Here is a 19247-nt window from a genome sequence, read left to right on the forward strand (position 1 = left end):
AATTAAAGAATATCTATATTATTTTCACTGCAAAAAAGACATGCTCTGGGGTCTGCAGGGCATCCTTCAGGTGTTAGGTGCATGTGTGAAAAGCCTTGGCTCTTCTTTCTATCTATTTCAGTCCAATAAAAGATGTTAGATCTCCCTGAGTCTTTGACTCTCTTCTATCCTTAGATCATAATTACAAAAAATTACTTTCTACAGAGGCAAAAAATGAAGGATTTAAAATTCCTTAAAAAGAGAAATGAATTCAGGAAAGGCTATTTTTAACATGCTAGGCATAGATTTTTTCCACTAGAGATAATTAATCTGAAACTTCGCCCACAAAATAAATGTCCAGAATTAACCCCCTCCCACCAAAAATAAGAAGCTTGTAACAGATGGGAAAAGTCATGAGACTAAATGATTAGTACTTCAGATAAAATGTCTTTTTCACAAAACAGCAAGCAGCATATCTACTTCATGACAGTCGTTACTATATCAAGTACTCAAAGCAGAATACAATTATATTGAAAAAAAAAGAAATGCACTTTTTCTCCTTATGAAAAGAAAGTTGTCAAAAGAAAAAAAAAAAAAGAATCTCCCATGAAGACAGATCCTGATGAGATGTATGATCTTTTTTGTTCTGGAGAGGGGAGGAGAGAAAGAGAATAGAAGAGAGGAAACAGAAAAAGCAGCCCCAGGATAACAAGCTTTGTGTGAAGCAGAAAATCATACCCTTTGAGGGTCATTTTCTTTGAGTTACTGCCTCAGGGAGAAAGGAGACAGATATTAAACATTGGAGGGAAAGTCCACATTTGCTTATGAAGCATCACTCTTCCCTGAAATGCTTTGGAAGTAGAGAGTAATTTTTGGTCCTTTGGTGCATGTGCAGGTCCCAGTAAACTGTTTTGATCGAACTGTGTCCTTTACTTCAAGCCCACTGGCCCAACATGACGAGGGACCAGCTCATCAGCTGAGATGCAGGAAAAGCACAGGCTGCTGCCCATCACCGGGATGCTGAGTGCAGGGGCTGCGCCATCGGGTCTGCCCGGGAGGAGCACATCCTCGAAACAGGATCCGTCCTTCTAGGTGTCCTTTCTGGGGGTGATTGCCAGCCCCAGCCGCGTGTGGGAGCGCAGTCTGCCCACCCAGGAGCGGTTTCCACGAGGGAAGGGAGGCTGTTCCCACTAGGTGGAGCCTGAGCCCTTCGCTCCTGCACTCGCGCTCCTTCCCCCGTTGCTGCTCAGAGGAGTTTTCGCCTGTCTCACTCCAAGCAGGACGCAGCTAGATAGAAAACCTGAAGGTATTTATAGGGGATAGGAAGGTCATGAGATGTTCTTCTGGGGATTTTTAAAAATTTCTTTTAATTAATTATTTAAAAAAAAAAATCTACGATAATACTTGTTGTACATTAAGCTTGTATATTAGACAATGTAAACCATCACATCCATCCATATGCTCCTTCATGCAGCTGGTACTGGTACAGATGTGCTTCAGGTTACATTTAAATTAGTGCTAGTTCCTTAAAAAAAACCAAACAAAAAAACCCAAACCAAAACAAAAACAAACAAACAAACAAACAAACCAAACCAAACCAAACCAAAAACCAACCAACCAAACAAACAAAAAAGAAAAACAAAAAAAGAGAGGGAAAAATTCCCGAAGGAATGGCATTGCTTGACCTATTGAGCTGCAGGATATGAAGGAAGCTTGTTCAAAATGTGCATAAAGGAGCTGAAACAAAAAAAAGTTGCAGAACTTCCCCTGGATCAAACTGGCCCAATGTTGTGTAAGTGGAATTGTATATCTTTGATGTGGAATTGGGAAAAAAAAATAGACAAATGTAGATGTAAGGCAATTGCACGAGCCTGCAAATGCAGGTTTAAATAATCATGGTTTGAATAATTAGGCTGCAGCTCATACTTATGCCAAAGTTGGTAGGTCAGACCAAGCCCTTTGGCTGACTCTGAATGGATTAGCTGGCAGTTGCTGAAAACCCTGCCCAACAGTTTCATTTCCATGGCCTTTTTGGAAGAGGCACTTTCTTTGCTTTGCTCAGGAGTTCTTCTCCCCAGTGTGTTCTGAGTCAGGAGTGGCAGGACTGGCTGGACAATGGTGATTGTGTAGCATAGTAGCCTTTTAGGTTTCAACCTTTTCTTCTTCATAGGGTCAAAGATAAACCTCTTAGATGCTTTGAAAAGCATGACCCCTGTCTCTGGAAATAACTGAGGTGTCCAGCCCGCATCAAAGAAACCTTTCCTTCAAAAACATTGTCAAAACTGAGATTTTTTAAAAAGCTTTTGGCTCTGATGAAAGCTGAATGATGAAATCGGTATGTATTTGATGGGAAGTGTTCCAGCCAGCTCTAATAAGCAGCACTACTCAGTATTTTAATGACAACCTTCAATAGCAAAACTCTATTTTGGCTCCTTTATGTTCCAACCACTGTACTACCGGGGCAATCTCCCAGTCTTTAATGTATTTTTTCCTCACAGTATACCTGGAAAATGCTATTGTCCTGACTTTACAGATGAGAAATGGAAGCACAGGAAGGTGAGGCAACTTACTGAAGATCGTGCAGTCAAGTTTGCAATGGTGAAAAAAAAAATCATTCCTCTTGTCCTAAATCATAAGCAAGCACTGCAAGTTAGCGTTATTTTTCTCTTATATGACCCTGATCAACTCTGTCTAGAATTTGAGAGTATGTATAATCTGACAGATCAGTCGCCCCCAAGAAATGTAAGACAGAGATCCTTTGCAGATGAAGTCTATGGGGTTTTCTGTCAGTTGTTGGGGTGCCCTGAAAGTTATATATTTACAGAAAACAGAAAAAAACCCCACCCCTTTTATCCTTGTGTTTTTGTCTTCCTGCTCCCTAATTCCATGCTGTGTTTTTGGGCCTTATATACTGGAGATGTTATCTATAAACTCCCCCTTCAATTTTATGTGAACTTTTTATCAGGTAGGAAAGTCTCTCCAAAAAGTATAAAAATGCCAGAGACAGCCAGACAATATTTGGTTCACTAGAGAAAAATACCTGTTTTTTAGAGGGAGTAGAAGAAGCAGCAGAAGCTAAATTAGAAAACAAAAGTATAATTGCTAATGTTGTTTGAAATCCATGAATGCCTTATTTGGTGCTCTCACCTGGAAGACTATCAGCCTTTTCTGAGTGAGTGTACTGATATTTTTCAGTAGTTCTCAGTTTTAAAGCAGAGACAGGATTTCAAAGGGAGAAAGATAAATACAATTTTCTGTTGAGAAATACAGACCGTAATTCAGAAGACATTGAGGACTCAGGAAAAGAGTGACAACAGACCAAGTGTAAATTGCCAGGTATGATTCTGTTCTTCAAATAAAATGTAAAAATGATGGTGTGGTGTTATGCACGTTCTCATGTTCTTTGATTATATGAACTCCTCTTCAATATTGCAAGCTGAATTAATGACATTTTATAGTTTCTTATTTATTCTTCTGTCAGCAAGTAACACAAGATTATTAGCGAACAGTTTTGTGGTTTCATTTCACTTTCACATTCTTTGTCCTATGTTTTGTTTGCGTTTTAATGGCTGGATAAGATTACTTGCATAACGAATTCTGTGAGGGGTAGTGCTTGGTTTTGTCTCAGAAGACAACAATTTTTCTAATCTAGGTGCAAAACTGGCACCTAACTGTGCTACATCCCTTAATTTATAAATAGTCTCAGCACTGCAGTACAAAACTGCCTTTATACAAAACCCTGGGCATGGAGAAGAAGGGTGGCCCTGGGGTAGCTAGTGTCTATCTTCTGCCTTAAAGAGAATGCAGAGTGATAGACCTGTGGGGAGTTTTGAAGGAAATAGAGTCATTGCTTTTGGCATTCTCTGAAATCCTCAGATGTATCTGACCTCTTCAGCTGTCTACAAAGTCATGAGTCATTGTGGTCAGACTGATAGGTTCAGAGTCTGATAGGATGGGATACAATCTACCAGGCAATTTTCTGGGGACAGCAGTACATAACAGTCTCAGCTGTCAAAAACAGCTGTGAGCTGGTTTATGCTCTGTTGAGATCACTGATCCAGCTTTGACCTGGGTTAGAGACCCCCTGCAGGCCCTTCCAGCCTGAATTTTTCGATTACCCAGTGGATCTAGTGATCCTAGAGTCATAAAGGAAGGAAATTCCTTGTGGACTTTCATTGTCTCCTGTCTTGTCCAAACAGCTGCTGGCTTTGTGTAGTTGGGAGTGTTGGGAGATCATGTTAGTTATTGATTTAAAGGAGATATTCCTTGAAGTCATCTGTTTATTGGTGGAATCCTAGTTAATATCTTTTCGCATAGATTCAGATAAATTTTGAATAGTTTGGAGGAGAGGGTTTGGAGACAAGGATTTTTGAAATGGAGCTGCAACTTCTGCAAAGATCTTGAGGCTTAGAATAGTAGTTTTCTTCAGCTGTCTAGAGAGTGTATTTTTTACGTGTTAGTACTGTGCTGGTGCTTAGACACATGACAGTGTCAGTGGACATGACAGTGCCAGTAGTGGACTCAATGATTTTTCTAGCCTTAATGATTCTATGATTTCATGGGTTTGCACAAGTGGGTGCTAATTTAGGCATATGAAAGCGTATGATAAACAAGAGTTAAACACAAATGTAATTCCTATATCTAGTTTTATTACAGAAAATCTTTGCCTCTTCCTTTTTCTTAGACCTTGGGAACATTTTATTTTAATTTCAGTATCTGATAGTAGGGAGGAAATGAAAACTAATTCATGGCCTAAGAACATCTTTCATCACTTCTTGCTTCTTGTCAGAAAAACAATTCCCTGCCATGGGAAGATTGTGCCAGCAATTTCCCTGCAGGCCTAAGTTTCCACCACCGTGGAACTTCAGAATGTTGAACTTGCAGTCTAGAGAGAGAATTTTCTTTCCAGAAAGTATGAAAGTCATCTTGAAGTGGTTTTGTAGAGTTTTCTGGGTTTTTTTCTGTATGGATATAATGCACACTTTTCTCCTCATTCCTTCTTCCTGCTGTAACTGCCTCTAAAATGGTTTTCATGCACTTCCTTGATGTGTGTGTGGCAGCTCAGGAGGTGTGTAAGGCTCAGCTGGGGGTAACTGTTACCAAATAATATGTAAATATTCTCATCAATAAAGCTTTTTGCCCTCCAGCATATTATATGTGTGCCTGCACAACTTTGAGGTGTGAGATTTTATTTATGAGTACATACAAAAAAGGAGTATCAGGAAAACAAAGTAACTTGTTACAGAAATATTTGTATAAAAATGTCCTCTCAGGATAAAAACCTTTTCTATTTTCTTTTTTCTTTTAAAAGCCTTTTCTATTTTTGTGCTGTAATGTTCACTGAACATAGTTTGAGATTTTGCAAATCATATCACAGTAGGAAAATGGGATTCTTCTTTTTTTTACAGAGGGCTGGTTGCTCAGTTCTGGAACAGAAATTGTCCTGTGTGATTCAAAGGAGCAGTCATAAATAATGAGTTCTTGTTCACCAGTTTGTGAATAAACCCCTGGGTAAAATGCAGTCATTAAACACTTTGAAAATATCACGACATATCTACATATAATTTACTGCTGAAGTTTTTAGATAATTAATTTGTAAAAATAATTTGATTAGCTTTGATCTGGGTGTTAACTACCTATCATTAAAATATCAGTGTTTTATTTTGTTGTGAATTATTTTTGAATATTGTGAATACCATTATCTACAATCCATTGCTTAGTCAGATCAATTATCTGCTATCACCAATCCATTGCCTAGCCACATGGATTTCTATTTTCTGAAGCATAGATTATTTAGCTGTGAGTTTCTCTTGGAAAAAGCTGATACATAAATTGTAAAGTCAAGCTATAGTACTTTAATGTAAGTTGTGACAGATTTTCTACCTCGAGAATGACTTTTTACTGAATTGTTAGAAAGTATTTCTTATTAGAAATTCTTGTGGCTGGACCTAAGTACAGGTATGGTAACTCTTTTCAAATGGCAATCAAAATTCCAGAGGGGAATTTAAGCTTAGGAACAGTCAGAACAAAATTTTTCCTTGAAATTATAGAAATTATAGAACACTTACGATTTGGTGAAAAAATAGAGACGAATGTCTTTTCATTAGTATCTGATGAAAGCAAAATATATTAATGAAATACAAGATATCCTAAAACACAGTGTCACATCCATAAATTAAAATTGTTTTTTGTTGAAAAGATTATTTCTAGATTCCTTAACAAAATAATGCAAAAAATAGGGAAAAAATCCAACTGAACCAAACCAAACCAACAAAGCCCTCTTTAAAAGCTGTTTTCTGTGACAGAAAAAAAAAATTCCCATTAAGCTTCTTGAAGGACTATAGATTTATTTCAAGTCTTCATTTTGCAGAGACTCTTGCTGTTTTTTTAATATACCCTCTACAATTGGGAAGCACTGGGGTTTTTTGGAAAGCTTTTGAAGATTTCTCAGAAAAGATTTGCTAGTAGCTTTGCTATTTGGCATGAAACAATTCAGGACTGTAGCTGTGAAACAAACAAACAAGTTTCATTTCAGTGTTTACCTGGAGTCTGGGGAAGCGTGTAAATATATGGCATTGTAAGATTATGTTCATGCTTTCAAAAACCCACCGCCTTTTTGCAGCTCCATAATTCAAGTTTAATGTTGCAATAATGGCAGGACACAGTGTGACAGCTACAAATGGCTCCCTGTCTGTGGCACTTGCTGCTGTACAGGGGTGGCTGGGAAGAATTCCTAAGTCAAAAAGCCATTTCTTGTCATCTTTTCTGTCAGTCGTCAAGGGCATGTCTATCGTGGAGACCAACTGAATAATTTGCAGGAGTCAAGTGCCACTGTGCCTGTGGTTTCCGTGAGCAGGTTTTCAGAGGGGATGAAGGGGAGGGTGTTCACCATGAGGATGTAGGCAAGGAGAAGACCTGCCTTCTGCTGTCAGTGTCACAGCCTTGGTCGAATGGGACATTTTGCCTTCCCACGAAAGGGAAGCCTCATCAGTCAGAGAGACCTTGGAGCCAGCACTTCCAATGTTTTAAGTCCCCTGTGTCTTTATTTGCTGCTGAAGCTCTACCCTTTCCTCCCTCCCAGCTGAAATGTGAGCAGACTGTCTCAGGCCTTCTTGAGAGGGAAGGAAAGGGGCAGGAGGAACACAGAGAGATGACTGGGTCCCAGTTTTTGTCCTTGCTCTGGTTCCCACGCAGGAGGGGAGAGGAGCACGCTCTCACACACATCACTCTGGCAGAGTGGGAAGAGAAGGGCTGTTGACAGGACAGTCCCTTCCTACCAGCCAATAGGGTCATGAACTCAACTCTCATACAAAAAGTATTATTAAAAACAAGCTGAGGATAAGGCTTCCTAGCATTTGGCCTGCAAAACAGAAAATAGCATTATTGCTGGAGTAGGAACAAATATGAAATCCTGGAAAACATTCATAAACATGATATATTTTTAATCAGTGTTTTAGTTTCCAGTGAAGTTTTCATGACCCAGGTCTTTATTATCATACAATCGTGTAAATGCTGTTGAAGCCAGGAGTGTCATTTGAACAGAATAAATTAAGTAGATAAATACCCACTGATATTGTCTAATGAATATTCAGCTGCATTTGATGCATTGGGCAATATATTTTTCGGATCTGCTGGATATTTTACTTGAAGCCAGAGGTCCCTATGGTGCATAGTGTATCTTCTGCCACAAATGTTCTGCAAATTCCAGGGTCATTTTGATGCCTATAGATTCTTTTTTTCTCTGGGACTCCCAAAATCTATTCAGGACTATCCAAAGTCCTTCCAGAAGCCCCTGATCACCCCTCAATCCCCTCCAAGCTTGCCCAAGACACTTCAACCACAAATTCCAATATTTATAAAAAAAGTTTGGGAAGGTAATATTAAGGGAAATCCCTGGGTATTAGGGGGGCTGCAGGATGGGATTTGGGAGTCCAGGTGAGATCAAGGGTTCAGGACCCTATTTTTGTCTTCTTTGACCTTGAGGACCACCCAAAAACTCCCCCAAACCCAAATTTTGGTGGAAAAGGAAGGGGGGATGACATGGAGTGGAGGGGATTTTGGGGTGAGATTTGAGGGTTCCAGGGGGCTCGGGGGATGGGGACCGCACTTTTGTCCCCCTTGACCTTGAGGAATTAGGCCATGCTGGAGAAATATTTCTGGTTGGCCTCAGCTACTTCTTGGCTGCCTGTGGGTTCATGAGGTTGAACCCCTGCAGGTGGCTGATGGCCATGCTTGAGGCCGTGCCTGAGCTGTGCTCCCCAATCATGGATTTGCCTCTATAGACAGCACTCTGCTTCTGCAGGGTTCTGTGCAGGGTTTCTCTGGTCTGGGTCTTGGTGACCTCGTTGACCTCAGTCTGGCACATCTGGCTGCTGTCGGCCTTGCCCAGGTGGCCCAGGCTGAACCCAAGGTCCTCATGGTAGGCGTCCTCCTAGATCTCCCCAAAGCTCATCCTGTTGGCCTGTTTGTGGATCTCCATCTGCCCCAAGTGTTCCTCCATCTTCTGGTGCTGCCAGCTCCCCCTCTTCTTCCTCAGCCCGTCCAGCAGCACTGGTAGCAGCTTCACCTGCTTGACTGGGGCAGGCTCTGCCACTTGTCAAACTTGTGCTCAACCTCCTCCTTTGGCTCGTACCCCACCTTCTCATCCTTGCTCTCATGGAAGCTGCCCACCCTGGCCTCCAGTGCGCAGGGACTGGCTGATGTCACTGTGGCAGATGAAGCCAGTGTGGGGCAGGATGGAGGTGAAGGAGAAGGCAGACAGCATCCAGCACTGGGCCACCAGCAGGAGGATATTGCAGGCTGGCAGCTTGGACAGCAGTGAAAATGATGTAGACAGGGCTCAAAGCTTTCTTCTAGGCTGTACTAGACCTAAACTAAATATTTTTTCCTTCAACTTGTAGTTTTTATTTTTTTTATTATTATTTGGAAGATATCCCTTCTAAAATAAAGCTAAATCATGCAGCGGTGAGGGTGGAAAGCTGTTCAACTCTAACATCAATTAGGTCAAGTGTGTAGTAAACTAAATTCAGTTGGTTAGGTAAGATATTGGTGATTTTGGTGCTCTCACTCTCACAGTAACAGAGGGCGACTCCTACAGAAGGAAAGAAAAATGAGACAAACTTCTGCAATGATGATTTAGATTACAGGTGAGTTCACACTGTCTTTTATTGCACTGACTCCTGTGGAATGGCTAGCTGCCAGGTCCAGTTGTCAAGTGCCTGTCTTTCATTTAGTGTCTTTGTCATAATGTCAAGATGTCTCTTGTGTAGATAGGCTGAGAGGAGAGATTACTAGCACAGGCACGGCATGACACTGGGTAACACTATTTTCATCCCCAGCTGGGATCTCTGCATGGGAAGGAGCCAGGCTGCACCAGCTGAATGCCATGAGCACAGCTTCAGTGGTGTGTGTCTGCATCGTGCTGTTCCATGATGGATATGAGGTCAACAAGTGCTGCTGAAATTTCTTAAATCATGCTGATTCTTGTAAAGACAGTCATAAAACTCGTGTTGACTTCAAGAGAAATGCATTCAAACCACAGGTCAGGGTCACAAAAGGGCCTGTGACAGAGCTGGAACAGAAAGTCTCAGATTTCTGTTATTCGCTTAATAATAATAAAAAAAATCCATCTTCCCTTTATGGATTGAAGATCCTCTCTTTCCATCACTTCTTTTAAAAAAATTTTCCTGAAGTATTCAGATCAGTGTATTTATCTCCCAAACTTATCTAAGTTTGCATACTTGCCCATAGAAACGAATATTTTCTACCTTCAAATGAAATATCTTATAAACTGCAGCTGTAACAAGGACCTTCTTAGCAGCAGGGACAGCAGCAGAAAGTAAGATGATGTCGTTCATTTCTGTAGAACAAATTACTGAAACTGTAGTTTTTATTACGCTTCATTTTCAGCTCTTACCTTTCTATGGCCTCTTCTTCCTCACTTCTATAAACTGGACCATTATTGCCCTAAACCCTTAAACTGACCTTTTAACCAGAACTGCTTTAGTATCCAGCCTGCACAGCAGTTTGTAAACATTCTTGGGGCACCCAGAGGACAAATGACTATGTGTTTGGAAATACATTATAAAATATTTTATTTCCTATAGTTTAATGGAAATTTAGGATGGTGTCTTAAGAAGAATTTATTTGACAGTCTGTGAAGTCTTTTCACCACAGAGGTAATATGTCGAGCATCAGCCTAGAGCATACTTTGTGTTGCAGGAGGCTTTATTTGCTAAGCAGTGAGGAATATAAGAGCAGGTTGGGGCAGATGTGAAACAAATGCATTATTCACATGAGCGTATTGGATGTGTCCACTGGTGTGAAACCGTGGTTTGATGTGATCATGCTTTTACAGGGCAGGTCTGATAGTCTGCTGACTAATGACAGGCTAAAAGCAGGCACTAGTGTCAGCCAGGGCTCAAGCTGTTTAGCTCAGAAAGCATGAGGCTCCCATTTCAGAAGAGTGATTCTGGAAGATGCAGGAAACTTTCTGCCTCATGAGAGGTTCAGGCAGAGAACAAAATTGCGAGGCTGCAAAGACAATAACCTCTTGTTTTCTCCAGTGAGCCACCATCCTTTCTTTGTGTGTGCTGCAGATTTTTTTTACAAATGGCAATAAACTTACATTTCAGCACACCTTTTAAACCGTCCTAAATGCATCCCTGTTGTTTAGGCATAGTGTTTGGACCTTGTCAGGAATTTTATTAAATGACTTGTTACTAGAAAAATGCTGATTCCGTGATACAAAGTGTTTTGTGAAAGAATGTCAATGCTATGAGCTACTGCCAAGACACAGAAATTAATAGAAATTCACCTGCTGGGCAGATTTCTTGTTACTTCATCTGCTGCACTGCTAAGAGAAGAAGATCCATAAAGAAAACTATTATCTTGAATACTTATTCTTGCTGCTTTGAGATACTCTTGCTAGAAGACAGAACTAGCTCAAAAGGCACATATACAGAAACAAGTATATTTTTAAACCTAACATTTTAACATTTTTGCAACAGATAACAGTTTAATGTGCATGAGAATTTGCAGTTTTAAGTGACATATAAAACACAGCAAGGAAAAATTGTATTTGTAAAGTATTCCCTAAAAGTACTGGTAAATTAAACTCTAATATTTGCCTATATGCATATAAATGGTATGGCATCGATAACATTTTTGTCCAACTCCCTGGCTCTGGGTGTTCCTGAACACTTTGTTACTATGTCTGTCTAAGTTTATTACTTTTCTACCTTTCTCCATGTGAAGATTTCCTTGCTTGATGACAATATTGGGATACCTGAGTTGTGACAGTTTTCTCCAGTAAGGACAGTAGTGTTTCACATTCTTCTTTGTGAGAACCTGACCTACTTTATTTACTTTTCAAAAACTCTCAATATTCTGAACCCGAACATTTTTGCTATCTTTCACAGCTGAAATTACTGTATGGTCACACATGTATGGTTTAACCTCTAGGGCTGTGCCATGATTTATATCTATCGGATGGTATTAAGCAACTGCTTTTAAACTGGGAATTTCACAGTAATTAATTTACCGTATCTTAAAAGCCCCTTTGTTCCTGTGTTTTCAAGACTCTGTGTCTTTGTGTGCCTTTGCTTCTCTCTCGAACACATGCCTACCCTTTGTTAAAAATATGTGCTTGAGCTGTCACATGAAGTCAAACTTACAGGCCCCTGGCTGCTTTAGAAAAATAAACAGTAATTCAACTAGGGACTGAGCATCCCCTGAAACATGAGAGCTCAGATGTCTCCTATTATCAGCTTATCAAGATCAGAGAAATCTATGGTCCTCACTAATTTATCCAAGTTTGTATTGTAGTAAGTGTACTTGCAGCAACAGTCAACCCCTTCTGAAGGTTTTCTTGCTTGTTTCTAATGTACCTGTACAGAAAGAAGCATCAGAATTTATGTTTTCCATGCTTTTCTTTAATAAAGGCTTTAAAAGGCACACTTAAAACAGCTTTTTATGGTGCAGTTCCTTTTATTTTGGAAACGCTTACATTGTGTTGAGGCTTTAATTTACTTGAAAAAAACACCAGTCTGCAGTCTTGGCAGGTACACTTTCATGGCTTTAGTGCCCTTGAGGTAGCCAAGTGAGAGCCAGAGTGGACACAGTGGCAGGAAGTATGAAGCAGGAAAGATTTATCTGCAGATGTTTGGGAGAATTTGCCTGATTTGTGTACCACTTGCCGGTGGTCCACTAAACAAGGCACTTCTAATATTCTCTGTACAAGAAATATCCAGCCTTCTGCAACTGCTTAACACCATGACAAGACAACAAAACCCCTTTTCTGTCTATAAGTCTATTTATGCCACTGAGATTAATATAACTGGTCTTGGGAGGCTGCTAAATGTAAGTTCAGAAAAGCATGACTATTTTATAAATTAATTTTAATTTAAAAAAGTCACCCAACCCAAATTTATAGTAGTTTTTCATGTCCTTCCAATTTTTGTACATTTTTTGGCAGAGTTGATTGAAAAAAGAACACACAGTTTTTTGATATTTTTTCAAAGAAATTTCCTTCAAGAGTTTCTGGTAGAAATTTAGTGGACTTGAATTTTTCCCCAGCTCTAATGTATACTTGTTGCTACAATTGTGACTTGGAATTCAATATATATTACTCCATGTTATTTTCTATTGCTTTGCCACAAAATTCCTTTGGAGGAAAAAGCATTATTTTTAATTGGTTAATTTATCAGTGCTAGCTGAAGTAAATTTAACAAATGATCTTGTGGATTCACATCTCAATATTAGGTACTTTCCTTCCCTTTTGTTCTGCAGTATCAGTTGAGAAAGGCTGCATGACATGCAGAGAATTATGCAAGTTCTGTAATGTGTGTACCATCAAAAGAGGACAAAGAAGTTGTTCTAGTTCTGCAGGAATGCAGCCCAGACTCCGTCACCTGTTCTTAGTCTGAGTATGCAAATACATTTTGCTATGTGAAAAATCCTTTTTTTCTTTTTATTGGTGTCACTTATGACATGTTTCAGAGTGGCTAAAATCATTCACACTGCATTGTGTAGTCAATTCTAGCAGAAAGTACACATTAGAGCTGGCATAATAAATCAAGTCCACTAATTTTCTACCAAAAACACCTGAAGAAAATTTTTTTGCAAAAATATCCAAAACCTGTGTTTCCTTTTTTTCCAGTCTGGACAGAGTTTTTTTTCTGGGCAGAGTTTTGTATTCGCCCAGAGTTTCCCACAAGAGATTATTTTCTATTCCCTGTAACAAAATAATGCATGCATAAGAATCTGATATTTTCAAGATTTAATGCCACTAACTTTATTGCTTTAAAACTTTCAAAAAAAACCTTTTGGATCCAATATATGTCCTTTTACCTATAACAAAGAACAGACTGTATGATATACAGGCAGTTTGGTCCTCCCTCTGCCCCGTTTAGGGGATAAGTAAGAGTTTATTCTCTGACTGTTTCACTTTCCACTTTGGTCTAGCACACATTAGCAAATATTGTTTTTTTCTGCTAGGTATAGGTCAGTCCTTTTACCTTGCTTTTTTATTGACATGCATTTTTTCCCTAGTAGCTTTATTTTTCTTGGAAATGGGCCTCAAATAAATGTAGATCTTGTGTCTTTTTTTATGTTTTCCAGCCTTTCTAATAACAGAATTCATTTGCTGCCATCCTAATGGCCATCAACAGAGCTGTTAAGATTAGTCTTAACATGAAGTTATGAAAACTTTGGATTCAGAAAAAATATCACCCTCTTTTCTATAGGTTTATATCTTTAGTTGAGATGGCAGATTAAAGAACAGCACCAGAAAAGAATACTTCAGGTAAAAGAAGGCTGGACCATATTTTATAACTCCACATTTTTCTAGTTCCTGTTATTTAAGGATCAGAAAATATTATTTTCCTGTTTGAATTGCCACAATAACAGAAATGACACAGACGAAAATAAACAACCATGGGTAATAAGACTGCTTCACTATTAGAGAGTTTTGGGATACTGGGTTTGTAATGTCACAGCAAATCATGGATTGTTAAGACAATATAAGCGGTCAAGTATTTGAATTTAACTTTACTTCTTATAATTTATAGATGTAAATAAGAAAAGTATCTCTTTCTGCTAATACAGATTTCTTGCAGACGCAGTGCTGCGATTTTTAAAAAAAATACTTCCATGTAATATATAAGGAGGTGATAAAGACTTGCATCACTCTGTGAAAGGTAAAGTTGATCATGTTTATAATATAATTTAAATTTTAGCACATTTTAAAAAGGGAAAACAGGACTTTTAAAATGACTTGGCATTGCCTCAAACTCACTGAAACCAGTAAGACTTTACTAATTATATTAATGGATAAACACAAAACTAGATGAATGGTGACTGCTTTTGACGTTTCATAACTTTTCTGTGTGTAACAGATGTATTAATTAAATATATGGATATTCCCGTCTATTTCCCACATTCTTTCAAAAAGATTAGAGATGATCAGAAAGTAAAATGTAACCTATAAACTAATTTATGTGCAATAAACTAAATTAAGACCAATAGCTAAGAAGAAAGGGAAACCAGGTGAGAATAACAAGGCTCCCAAACGTCAGCAGGACAAATTCTTCTAGTCCTTTTATGAGTCGTGGTTGTAGTGCAAGATTTTCTTCCTTTCACAAAAGCCCAGTGAACATTCAAGGATTATTTCATGAGGAATGGGGAGCATCTGCACATAGATAGGAGTTATGTCTAGCTTGAACTGAGTCACAACACCTGACTGTGAAATGTCCTGTTGGATCACTGAATCTGCGTACCTCCAGAAGCAGGGCTCCTCTTTGGCCAGGTCTGCCCGGTAGCATCTCAGACCACAATCCCGGTGTACATAATTTCTTATCTTTTACGAGAGAGTAAAAACATTTTTAGCCTGTGTGTTTCCTTTAACACACAGGCTAAAGGAAAGCAGTGGTAATTGGCAATATATTTCCTTTTCTTGGTTACAGAGATGGCAGAAAATAGAGTAAGTGTAAATGTATAGAGATTTTTAGTACATATCTGAGTTGCTTTTAGTAAAATAAGCTAAAATTTGGCCTGTTTTCACCAAGAATAGAAGCCATCCTGCTGTAAACCAGATTCTGAATTTGTTTTCCTTTATTTTTTCATCTGCTAGCCTTAATTGTGTGTGATTGGATGTGGCAGCAGTGGATCAAAGAAGAAAGAATGAGTATATAATGAGGAGAATGAAGACTCAGAGGCAGTCTCCCTTTATAAAAAGTAAAAATCTGGACTTTTATAAATTCTGTGATTTTTTCACATTTATGATGTGTAGCCTGTAACCTTTTCTCTTTGGGAGGACAAGTTTTGAGAAACTTCATCTAAGTGAAGTGTGATTTACCAAAAAAAAGTATATATTTCAGAAGTGGATTGCCCTCAAAAAAAAGCTCCTCGAGGACTCCGGAGTAGTGCAATTTCACAGGACACCTCCATACCTTGTGCCTCTGAAAGCTTTCATTGATCCCAGGTAAGTCAGCTTTTCCCCAGCCTCTTGGTAAAACTATTGCCTGCCATCCTCCTCTCTTGTGTAGTCCCCAGAAATGCCTTAATTTGTAAAACTCCTGATGTGACAATATATATTCCTCTAGTATATGTTAATTATTCTATCGACTACTCTTCCAGCAGCCCAGGTGCATATACCTTCTAACATTTACCTTCAGTAAAATTTTTTGTTGTTGTAACAGAGCTAATTCCTTGTCACTTATTAGCACTTTTTAGCAGTAGAATAATGTGACCAATATCCACATCTTTTTTCCTTAATCATCACTGTTGTCTTTGCTCCCTTTTTTGTCTAGAGCAGTTTTAATTCAGCTGAATTTGCTTTTCCCCTTTTGTAACTAAGACTTTTTCAGTGTGCTGAATGTAAAAAATTCTTTTGGAAAACTGCCTGGTTTCTCTCTAGAACTTGATGTAAAGTCTTCAAAGTAAGATTAAGAGCTCTTTGTTCATTTATTTATTTACAAACAGTGTCTTGAACAAAGGGGGATTTGGGTCTTTTGTTCCAAAGACCCTGAATTTTGAGTTCAAATCTTCTAAAGATGCAGGCTCATTGCATCAGTTCGATAGAAACAGAATATTCCAATTAGTTCTAGAGGGATAACCTGCTAGAGAGTGCATGAATCAACAAAGCTGTAGTCAGTGTTTGTCATTGGTCTTATTGATAGATTACTGATTTTATATTTCATGATGAAATGTACAATAATCTGGAAAGGTGAGGATGGCCTGTGAATTATTAGTCATCCCAAGGGTTGGAAGTGCTATGGAAAAATAGTCTGGAGCAAGTGTAGGAAATACTCTTGAGTGAGTCTTGCTGTGCACCACTCACTTACAGTCAAACTCAACAAATATATCTTCTGAAAGTCTTCAGATTTTTGATCCAAAACTCATTACAATTAATAAAAGATTTTCTGATAGTGGAAAAAGACTGACATTTGAAGTTATGTTAGTTTGAGGTAGAATGAAGTCTTATTTTTTGTTCAGATCTCCAAAATGTAGCTGATGAGGGTTTGCAAGGCATCCACAGCTATCAGGTGTTTAGATTTTTCATTTAGAACTCTTAGAACTGTCTGTCAATGTGAATAAGTTATGTCCTGATACATCTGAGGCAAGGAAAAAAAATATTCCCCAGGAACAGTGCCTCATGAATGCTATTAGGATCTGATTATTAAGAAATGACTCTGCCCAAAAAAAGGTGCAAATGAGACCAAAGTTAATAGTATAGATTTTATTTAACAGTAAATATGAGGTAGAGAGATATAAATAGGACAGGAGAGAGAGAGAGATATTAAACAAAGATATCACCACGTGAATTCCTGTTGTGTTCTGCTGGTCCTTCTTCACTCTGGTCTGCTTCATGGTGGGTTCCCCTGAGTGTCCTGGAGATACCACTTTTATTGAATCCAAGTACTGTGAATCCATGAGGTCTATATGTTGTTCCCACAACTTGGGATGACATGCATTCTGGCTGTTCCCTTTCTCACAGTTTGTCATTTTCTCCAGGAATTTTTGTCCAGGTAGGTTGCCTAGATCTGCCTCACCATGTCCAGCATCTTCCTATTGTTGCTGTCTGCACTTTTCTCCCAGTCTACACAGTGGAATTTTGTCCAGTGGTGGAATTTTGTCCAGTGTGGTAATTCCAAACCTTCACCTCCATTTATGTCTGGTTTTGTTTGCCATCTGTACTTAAGTTCCTTTTGTGATGGCTTAACTTGTGGGATCTTCCATCTCTGACAGTGTTTGAGATGGCTAGGTGTGCTTCTCTAAGACCTCACAGATGCCACTCATATTTTGGGGCATGATTGGACAGGATTCAACTTTTTTGCTGATATTTCAGCAACTGCATTAGGGCATCTGAACATGATCACAGAAGCATAAATAAAATACTGATACCCTCACTGCCTAAAAGACTAAGACTTGAGTGATGCTTATCATCTTCCTCTTTTTTTGTAAACTCCAAAGTACATGATATTAAAAATATGGTCTGGTTTAATAGATTAAGCCAAACAATTTTAGTTTTAAGTTATTGATATTTTCTTCATTTGCATCTACTCTATAACAAAAGGACTCTATGGTATGGGAATAGATTGCCATAATAAAGACTTTTGTATCTTTTAAAGCAGCTCTGTAAATCTTCTAGAATTGATGGCAAAAAAGAAGTGCACAGATAATATACGGGCCAAATCCAGTGGTTGCAGAAATCAGCAGGAATACTGAAAACACACTTCTGACCAGACGAGAAAGCTGTGCCTAAGGAAACTATAAAATAAAATGAGCCAAGATTTTGGAAATCCTTCTGAGAATTGCAAGGAAGAAACACAAAATGCAGCATATTAAAAGTGAAGCTAGAAGCAGTACAACTTTAGTGGTTTTATTTGTAAAGGTAAGGTAGAAAATAAACAGCTATCCATCAAGGATGGATAATGCAGTTCTGAGCCTCAAGTTAGGCTTGTTAATGAACTGGATTTTGGATTTTTATTTTTAGGACATGCTGCTTTGAAAAAAAAAACAAAAAACCAAAACCAAAACAACAACAACAAAAAAATTTCCCAAACCAACTGAAACTGAAATAGTGCATAAACAGAAAAGCATTTAAATGATCATAAGATCACTTTTGGTTTCGGCAGTTTTGCAAGGTGTCTGGCATCCCAATTTTGATGTCATTCAAAATATGAGCAAATTGGAGCAAATGTAACCAACTCAACTCAAATAGAATAATTTTGAAGTAGTTGAAAGGAAAATTCTTCTTGGGTCCTAAATCTCAATTCTGACTCCTAAACATAGATGAAGTTTTGAGTTTTCTGCCTAAGCCTGACTGAAAAATTTGCAGCGCCTTGAAGACTTTGACAAGTGGAAAAAAGAGGAAAGTTTTCAGTCCGGCTTAAATCAACACTTTGTGGGCCGTTTTTGTCTTAAATATATTACCTTAATCCTAACTGACAAAATGAAACTGTTCAATTTGTTTTATTTATACTGTGATATTTATCAAAAAAGGTGATAAAGATAAGGCTATAAAGCTTGAATAGAAGTACATGTTTTACACTAAGTGTTATTAAGTCCCTGAGAAGTAATGCTATCTTTATTTATTGTAATGTCTGAGAGAGAATGATTTTACAATTATTTTGACTATCACACTTAATTGAAACGAGAATGTGTAAATTTTCTGTAAGAGTAAAACAGATGGTGGTACTATAATATAGTTGCAATTTAGGCTGTGTTAATTCCTCTTTATAAGCCTGAATCTCCACCTCATTACCTAACATTAATGAATTCATGCCACAAAAGGTTCAGCTAAGGGAAACAATAAAGAAATAAATGCACAAACTAAAAGAGCAATGAAATTATCATCTGAAGAAAAAAACTTACATGATTCACCATGTCAGTAAAGGTACAGGAATAATTGGTTATATGGATCACTGCTCCTGCTGTGTTGTATAAGAAATCACTGGATCAGTCTCATACACACACATCCCTGGAGGGAGCGTGACTCGGAGAACAATTGCCTTTCTGCAACAAAAAACCTTGAGAACATTTGTTTCCATCCATTGGCAGTTTCATAAACAATGTCATGTCTTCAAAATATGGATTAAAATCTTTCATTTTAGACTATTCAGCTATTCTGTTACTGGAGCAAATCTATGAAATTCTGTTAATTTTAGCAACACATCCTGTGGTTATAATGGACACTAAACCTCAAAAACATTGCAAATACAAAAAGAGGGTGAGAAACACTAGAAGTGAGTGGGACTGATCTTGGA

The 19247-nt window shown here is 38.3% G+C and overlaps 1 protein-coding gene across 1 annotated transcript; it reads right to left on the reverse strand.

The window, feature by feature from the left end:
• Positions 1 to 7928: 7928 nt before the first annotated feature.
• Positions 7929 to 11600, reverse strand: LOC136358534 (U4/U6 small nuclear ribonucleoprotein Prp31-like). The gene is given in 5 exon segments (XM_066314410.1): positions 7929 to 8152; positions 8155 to 8568; positions 8571 to 8668; positions 8670 to 8817; positions 11522 to 11600. Coding segments are annotated over 5 exon segments (963 nt in total).
• Between the last annotated feature and the right edge of the window lie 7647 nt (positions 11601 to 19247).

This window comes from Sylvia atricapilla, chromosome 3 (genome assembly GCF_009819655.1).
Source record: "Sylvia atricapilla isolate bSylAtr1 chromosome 3, bSylAtr1.pri, whole genome shotgun sequence".
Lineage (NCBI taxonomy): Eukaryota > Metazoa > Chordata > Aves > Passeriformes > Sylviidae > Sylvia > Sylvia atricapilla.